Consider the following 8,946-nt stretch of genomic DNA (forward strand, 5'->3'; position numbering starts at 1 on the left):
TTATTAAATGCTGGAAAGTATCTGACATGAAGATGCTGCTCTGAGCTGGACTGAGTAAGAGTGCTGAGGCGGAAGCTAATGCTGAGAATTGCCTTCTATGTTTTACAGTTTTTAAAAGCATGTGGACAAAAAGGAAGAGGAAGTGCTGAGGGCATTCACTAAAGGATTTTAAAAAAGAGTAGGTCTTAAACTCATCAAATAAACGAGATAATAAAATGATTTATCGAGCTTTTAGCAGTGTGCAGGCCTCCTCTTGTGTAAATATGTACTCAAAGGTAAATGTGAAAATAAGGTGATGTAATGGTGATAGAATGTGTTTATTAACCTGACCCCTGTTCCAACCAAATTGAACAGCCAGCTTAATGAATTGATCAGGCTGCAGCACAGTGACGTTTTTACATCAGGATTTAAAGCTCTAATGTGATCTTGATATTGATGTTGTGATTGATTTTGGGAAGCTTTATTTTCTGTTTTCATCCCTCCAGTCAGGACGTGTGTTTCTCTGCATTGTGAGCGGGGTAACGACCCTGAGTCAGGATTTGCTTCATCACATAAAGGTTTTTTTAAGAACCCTCATCTTTACATCCTTCAAATCAGTTTGTCAACTTTTAATATAATTGAAACTGGCATCTACAGATTATAAAATCACCAAACTCACAGAGGCTGGATTAGTTTGTCATCAGTTCTTCAATACTAACTTTATAGAAGTTATAGTGAATCTCTGTCGTGTCTCCTATCTAACAGTAATGGTGCCAAATGTGAATCTCTCAATATTCTGCTTGTCCTGACCTTATACCAACCACAGCATGACCTGGGTTTGCTTTCTGCTAATGACCATCTCTGTATCACAATGAGTTTTTACACCACCACAGTGAAATTTTGTCTTCCTGCATCTTTAATGGTGTTTTAATGGGGGATAATGTGCATATGGTTACACTGTGCAGTAGTAAAAAGTAAGTATGGCCAGTTCTGCTGTGTGCACTCCAGCAAGATCAGGTCATGGCTACACTCAGTGCAGCACAGTGATCATAGCTGAGCAGAGCACTATTACGATAACTGGTTGCAATAATATAGAGGTCTATTCATTATTCATATGTCATCTCTATGAACGTGACCATACCAGCAGGTTAAAAAACAAACCAACGTATTTTGTCTGTCACAGTCCTTTCTGCAAAGTTCTGCAAGTTCATGGTAAAACAGCATTAAGTTGACTCATGGCACCTGAAAAACTGCTTTACTGTACACGCCTGTTCTGCGTAAGGTAATGGCTGAAAAAAAGCCACTTTTAAAACATAATTCTTGCTTCTAACTTGAGACCTCGGATGGGTTCTGACAAAGATGGATGAATATTTTATTTTACAGATGTTAGCACTTTGCCGCAGCTGAAAGAATTAAAAGGTTTTCGGCAAGAGGCATGAGACAGAAATGGCTGCTGCTCTGCACTGCAGAAAACATGACAAAACTGTAGAACCTCACTGCTCACAGAATTATTACATTAAAGGGATAGTTCACCCCAAAATCAAAATTGACTCACAACTTATTATTATTAATATTAGCTACCATATGGATAATTTCCCCCCCGAAAATTGGTATCATATCGTCTCAAAAATCCCAGATCGGTTAGGCACTACTTCATATTCTGGCGGTGTCAGCACTGTGCAGTTTTCAGTCAGTTTAAACTGGTTTAACTTTTGACATATTGAAACAATTTCAATTGCTAATGATATACCTGGTGCAGAGCTCCAACGATCTTGCGAGTTTCTTGGTAAATGGTCTCCGGGGTCCAATGACGATTGATGCCTTTCAGTGCCTCTGCAATTCGATTGTGTTCCCTGAGCCACAACGTATGCAATGTGGTCAGGGGAATAGCCTCGTTGGCACGGGTGTCTCCGGCACTGAAACACTCCACCCTCTCCCCCTCCTGATTCTGACGGCATGTTGACGGCAAAGTGGCCACGAAAGGAAGGTAGGGTCTTCCTTTTGGATCCGTGAATAGGTCGTTGACGGCAAGTTTCCCATTGAGGCCAGAGAGATCGCGGAGGAAGCTTTCCATCTTCAGGCTGTGGCCATACACACCCGAAGCATCCATGAACGCTGTGATGGAATTCATCTGTTGTCGCTGCAGAGCTTGTACAATATCTAACTCGGGATTGACAAAACAGGCCGGTAAGGAGCGATGAAATGGCATGCAGCCATCATTTGTCTGTAGAGAAGACAAAATAATTTATTTTTAACCCCCTTGTCAAATGTATTATTCTTGTGATAATGAAATTTTGTAGGAAAACTTTAATATCTTTGAAAATGATCATTTGCTTTTTACTGAATTAGAAGACAAGACCTTCCTTTTTATTTATCTCTGATCCTTATGTCTCCCACAACTTAGCTTAGCATAAAGATCTTCCTGGCTCTGTCCAGTGGGAAAAAAAGTTACCTTTCAACACCTAAAGCTCCACTAATATTTGAGTTATACCTGATTTGTTTAATCCAGACAATTTAAGTTTTAAATCAATTTTTTGTGTTGAAGAGGATTTATGTGCAGGAATTTTTCTTCAAGAATTTTGTGACTTCTTCTTCAGTTTCTGTTGGTTAGGTGAAAAGTCAATCAGCGAACCTAAAGTAATCAGATACTGGTTGGACAGACCATAGTAAGCAGGTCACGTTAAATGTGGAACTTTTTTGTTTAAACACAGGACAGTGAAAACAGAACGATCAAGACTCAGATGAGTAAAATGTGGACGGACTGATGATGTGTGTCGTGCTGCGATTACCTCAATGGGAAAGCACGGATGCAGATTTTCACATGTGCTCAGACAGTCCACAGTGGGCCTTGAAAGGCCAGTGCTTTGAGGGGTAAAGGAGATGTCATGGTCCATGTACTGCCCCCACTCCACCAGCATCAGAGTATAGGCCTCATCTTTGCTTTTGAAAGAGCTCTTAATTATTTCCGTGCTGACTTCACGTGGCTGTTGGCACAAGAGGATTTGTTATTTTGGGTGACAATGTGTTCTTCATTCTTCAGTGTACAATTGCACCTCACACCCCAACCATCAATTTGTCGGTCAGTGTTTTCATCACCAACAGAAACTAGTGCTGTGCCTGTTCTAAACTTGGTCTGTGTTGATGCCCCGGAGCTACTTCAGAATTATTCGTTGTCATCAGTGAGTCCTTCTCAAACTGTTCAACCATATACTGTCACTTTTTATTGTCTGTGTGCTGGATGTTGTGTGCAGAGCTTTTATAAACAGTCTATGGTGCAAAGTGAAGTTAGAAATCTTTATGTTCATCCTACCTGGTTTATCTGCAATGAAGATTTCATAGTCAATGTTTTTCATAAAAATGAAACTGAATTTGCTTTAGTACTGTTCATGTGTTTGTTTATAAATAAGTTTAAATGATTTGACTGAAATGGAGCAATGCTTGCCAGCAAGCTGCGCTGCTCCAATCATGTGACATACCTTAGTCTCAACAATCATCTTTCTTGTTTGTTTCATTCATTTCTTTAATAAATAAATGTCCTAAATGACAAAGGGGCTGTGTGGTCCTCCTTCTTCTCTCTCCTAAACTAATTAATGCAACAAAAAGGAAAAGTTAGGATAAAAGATTGTTAGTCATCTAAAACACTTGTAAATTATAGTTTACAAGTGTTTTTTATATATGGAGGTAAACTGCAGGCTGGATGTAACTGTGCATACGATTTCACCCTCACTGTGTAATGAGTGCATAAATTAATTCAATGCAAATATCAGCACAGCTTCTGGAAACCAACTCCTTTAAGCTATGGAAATGTTGGTTTTTACAGCAGAGGCCATTACACTGGAATGCAGCTGTAATCTATGTCTCATCTATCTCACAAACACTTCTGCTGCTCCTGTTGCTGCCGTGGACTTAATCTGCTGTAAAACAGGTTCGAAAAATAAATAGAATGTAACGTTAACTCTGGGTTTGCAGGGCAAGTTGCCTCATTTCTAATTTCTCCACCAAGACTTCAGTGTCGGTCGGTGCAGCATTTTGTAGATTACCGGGGGAAGTTGGAATCCATTATGGAGCCATCCTCGGTTCCAACCCTTGGGTTGTCTCTCTCCGTCTTCGTATTCAGCTGGAAGCCATCTGACCATGGGAGTGTTGGCTGCTCCCCAGAGAGGATTTTGCCTGACAAAAAGAATCATGAAGCCTGTTCAAAAATGCGGTGGTACAAAACAGTACAGTAAATGCCTTCACCCAATGCAGCAGCACTTGTTTATCACCACATGGTCAGCAAGACTTTAAAATACTACATCGTTACCAACATCTTATGCTGAGTTTGCTAATTGAGGGATTTACTCTCTGACTGATATGCCACTGATTGAGCTGCAGTTTGTATTCTGATGTTGTGAAGAAACAGGGTTTTATTTCTTTAAATTATTTAAATTAAATATATATAATATCTTAGATATTAAGAATAAAGTCGTAGTTTTACAAGAAAGAATTCATAATAAAAAATAGTCTTTTAGGCTTCGTGTCATTTTACAAGGGGAATATCAGAAGATCACTCATCTCATCAGCAACGCATTATCATGTCAGGACTTGGAAGATATTGAGTAAGAAACAGTGTCAATTCTGAACAAAGAACCAGACAGACTTTGAAGTTGCCTCTTTTGTGAAGGATGAAATGTTTGGTAGTGGTCAGCTGTAGGGCGGACATTGGTCACATCTGCGTGATATTTAATAAGGACTGTGTAATTTCTGAAGAAACAATGAGATCCAGATGTAATGGAACTCCAGAGAGCATGAGTTCTCCTTGCTGCTTAATAGCTAAACAATGTTTTGGCTTGTAATATGATGATTTTGTGTAGTTAAATTATAACTGTATTATTGTGATATTATGATTTGGTTTAATTTCCCCCAAAAATCAAAATTTTCCTGAGTCAAATTACCATTTTATTCTTGTTAAATAATTTTGTTAAAATAATTTTAAAGTTAAATTATTAATTAGTTCCTGTGATATTATCCCCTTTTCGCATTAAATTACAACCTTATTATTAATATTAAAATGTTGTTCTCAATTACAAATGTATGTGTGTATTGATTTGACTTTTTGCTTTAAAAATATTACAATTATACAATTATGTATACTTGCTACTGAGAAAAATAAAACAGAATTTGAAATCCATTTTTCTTTTTGTATTTGACAGATACATTTAAAAATGATTGTTTATGTTTTTAAGCAGCATAAAGGTGTGGTGGTAGGGATTACCAAACTCTTTTATCTTCACCAGCAGCAATAACGCTGATTTATTCTCTGAACATCATTTACCGAATATTTATTTTGCATTGGATCTTGGACCTTTGACCGTGTAACAATATGGTCCTGGTACTTTACCAAAGGTAAGAGGTCAGTTCTCTACCTGTTGTTGCAGAGGCCGGATATGGAGCGGTACTTTGAGAAGTGAGGACAGACGGTTAGATATGTTGCAGGACACTTTGACAGCTTTCCAATCAGGGCAATGTCTTCCGAGGACAACAACCCTAGTGACATAGTGAAGTTAACACAAGAGAACTTCAATGGAGGACAATCTTTCCACACAAGGATACAAACCATCAAACAGAAAACAACAGCTGAGAATGTCTCCCTTTTGTTTTTTAAAATGTCGTTAATGAGAACTTTAGTAACAGCCTGCATCCATCTATATTATGCATTGTTAAATGGACCAAATGGAAACTTTGCTTTGACTTCTTGGCAACAAACTGCCTCAAATGTTTTGTTGCACTGTGAGATCCTCTGGATGTAATGAAAGAAGGCAATTCTACCTGGTGCCGTGACGTCCCTTTTATATCTCTGTCGTGCTTTGTTCTTCAGGACCTGCAGAGTTGTTTGAAAAACCTCTGCCGCTCGGGAAATCTCCAGAGTCTCAGGATCGGTTTGCCGATGGAATGTAAACATATGAGTGGAGGATGAGGGCTCGTTCCGTCTGTGCACAGAAATTGGCAGTTTCCTTTTGTCCATTTTTTTATCGGGTATTGTTTCAGAACAGAGACGGATGATGAGTTAATTCATTTGATAGTTACCGTTGTCTAGAGTGGAGTGAGGCTTCATCTACAAGTTGAAGGCTTTCTTGATATGAGGAGATAATCAAGTCCCTGATAGGAACTGGAAGATATGATACAAAAAAGATCACAAAAATAGGTTAAAATGACATGAGATACTCTCAGCCTACTCACAGTGTATCAACTGTACACTGTGAGGGGTGAAAGTACATTTACAAAAGTACTATACTTGAATTATATATAGAAACAAAAGGAGCAACGTTAGGGATTAAGATTTAACTGCTAATTGCTAAATGAGTCTAGAAATTTCAATCAATAGAAAATAGAAAAAAAAAAGATAAATAGAAAATCTAGAAATGTCATAAATTCCCCCTCCAGTGTTTGAGGCTGACAGAGGTCAAATTATCCAAACCTTAACCAAGCATGATGACAAATGAAAAAAGATTTGTGTTATTAATCATCTAATGACTCCTGCTTTCTTCAGGTGACCATTTAGAGAGGGGCCTGATCCCCAGGTCGCTGCAGAACAAGTATTTTTACTCTCATGCTTATATATAAATCTATAAATCTGTCATAAATAAGACAATGTGGCTGAAAATGTGTTCAAATATTTTTTAGCTGTCCCACTTTATCAAACACTTGATAATGTGGGACAGCATGCTTTGGCTAATCTGGGACAGTCACTTTAGTTCTCTAAATGGTGGAAATATAAATTTAGAGTCTTCCTGAAGTAAAACAAAAGATAAACCAAAGAGATGTAACAAATGATCTGCGGTTGTCAGACAGGAGTTAATGGTAAATACAGTCTGTCCCTGTCTGTATAAACTGATTGTCTGATTAGTTAACCTTCACATAATCAGTCAGATGATCCAAAAAGCACAGAAGAGTCTGTCCTGTGGTCTGCAGCGGTTGGTTTCACCAAAAAGACAATCAGCTGATCGATGAAGAAGGTCTCTCACCTGCAAGGACGTTTGTTCCCTGAGTCGCCCCAATACAATGGTGAATAACTGAATTAATAAATTGTTATTGTTATTTTTGCTTGTTGTTGATTTAATTTTAATTCATTTTTTAGCGTGATATAACTTTAATAGAATGTTTTAAATTAATTCAATTTTGTCTTTATTTGGACTGGTTTTTAATAAAACTGATATAGTTCACAAAGTGACCTGTCCCAGATCATCAAATTCGGGTAGAATTGTCAGTGTCATATCTCCATTCTTTCTGCTGGTGTGGTTAAAAAACTTCTTAAGGATTACAGAAAGGTAAAATATGTTGATCTAATGTGTAAAACAGAATAAGTCACAGAAATAACAAATTTCAAAGAATGTCACTGTTAGAGCCATTTGTGAAATACTTGTTAAAATTATTTTCTAAAATGCTTGATTTGTTAAGAATAGGCAGTCTTACATAATAATTGCGGCTTGGGGCTTGACTGGGACCAATTGGGCCTAAATTAATGTGCTAACTGTGCTTGTTTAGTTTTGTTTGTTGAAGCTACAGAGCGGAGAGCACACTAGTCTTCGACCGTGCTCATACTCCAATCCACGGTTCTTTAGTAGATTACTGAACCTATTTGTCTGTTTACTTTGTAATACAAAAATAAAGTTTCAGTAAAGATTTTCAAACAAAGTACCTGGACTGCTGAGTTTGTTTTAAAGTAATGTCAACTACATGCTTTGACACTTTAGTTTTAGTGGACTATTCAAGAAGAGGATGGAGCCACACTAACAGACCCATTCACCCTAAACGTAAGCAAATATTTCTACACTGTCATATCAGCTCCTTTATTTAAAAGCAGATTCTTTGTTCTATCACTGACTTTCTGTCAAACAATGTTGGTTTTCGAATCCTACATGTAAAATTTAGATTGTCAGTTAATAGTTAATATTTCAATATATTTTTTCATTCATTACATTCATTATATCAATGCACAAAGACAACCAGCAAATGTTTTATTTTTGCATTAGTTTATCAAATTTGGCAGCAAATCAGCTTGAGACTGAATGGCCTATAGGAAATACATATGAGAATATTATAATAATCCGCATTCCACTTTCTTCAAATCAATAGTAAAGATTAAAAACCTAAAAAAAAAAATTAGTAGTTATTTATCATTAGATAAATTAAATTATTATTTATCAATATTAAACTGCATTTGAATCAATCCTTCCAATCCTTTAACATTGGTTATTACACATTTAGAATGACAATAAAAGATTTTAATAAAAAAAAAAAAATATATATATATATATATATAAGAAATGTTTACTTACAGTCAAGCTGTCCGGCTTCATCAGTTGAAAAACTCGGGGGAACAATGCAAATCAACACTGCATGGAAAGATAATTTGAAAAAACAAGACATTTTTTGTTGGCAAATTACAAATGAAGAGTCAAAGATTTTCCCTATAACAAAGGTGTGTGCTGGGTCGCCTGTTGAACCAGTCTTTTTATATTCAGATAAGTCAGAGAGTCCAAGGTTAAATAAACCAGCCTCAATGGAGGAACTCAGAGATTCAGTCTTTTGTCTTGTTATTGGTTGACTGATTTGAAAAAAGAAAAAAATTTCCTTCCATTATGTCCGCCACTTGGATATTTGGTATGTCCTGGATCTCTCGTGTAACACCACCAGAGAAAACATGAAGACGAAAAAAGGGTTGGGAGTTAACTATTGTAGGTAAGTAAGTATTAAGTATTGCAAGATAACGCAAAAGAATTGCGAAGAAATGCAAAAGTGTTCCTCTAAAGAATCCTTGCAGTGACCCTATGACAGAGTAGATTAAATAAAAGTAGAATAAATGAGTGAAGTTACTCATTAGAAAATAGCAAATCTACCAAATCCAGTGACTCTATTAGAATGTATTGATTTTGTAGCAAATTTTCACCATTTGAAATGCTTATGTGGTCAGACCTCAAACTATCT

The 8,946-nt window shown here is 36.9% G+C and overlaps 1 protein-coding gene across 1 annotated transcript; it reads right to left on the reverse strand.

The window, feature by feature from the left end:
* Positions 1-1,652: 1,652 nt before the first annotated feature.
* LOC117756338 (thyroid peroxidase-like) lies at positions 1,653-8,733 on the reverse strand. Its single transcript, XM_034576769.1, has 7 exons — positions 8,298-8,733; positions 6,046-6,127; positions 5,788-5,948; positions 5,385-5,505; positions 4,020-4,149; positions 2,769-2,963; positions 1,653-2,203 (listed from the first exon to the last, which is right to left on the reverse strand). Exons 1-7 carry the CDS (start codon positions 8,386-8,388, stop codon positions 1,718-1,720), a joined length of 1,266 nt encoding a protein of 421 aa, XP_034432660.1. The 5' UTR covers positions 8,389-8,733; the 3' UTR covers positions 1,653-1,717.
* Positions 8,734-8,946: the final 213 nt, after the last annotated feature.

The sequence above is a fragment of the Hippoglossus hippoglossus genome, chromosome 22, assembly GCF_009819705.1.
Source record: "Hippoglossus hippoglossus isolate fHipHip1 chromosome 22, fHipHip1.pri, whole genome shotgun sequence".
Lineage (NCBI taxonomy): Eukaryota > Metazoa > Chordata > Actinopteri > Pleuronectiformes > Pleuronectidae > Hippoglossus > Hippoglossus hippoglossus.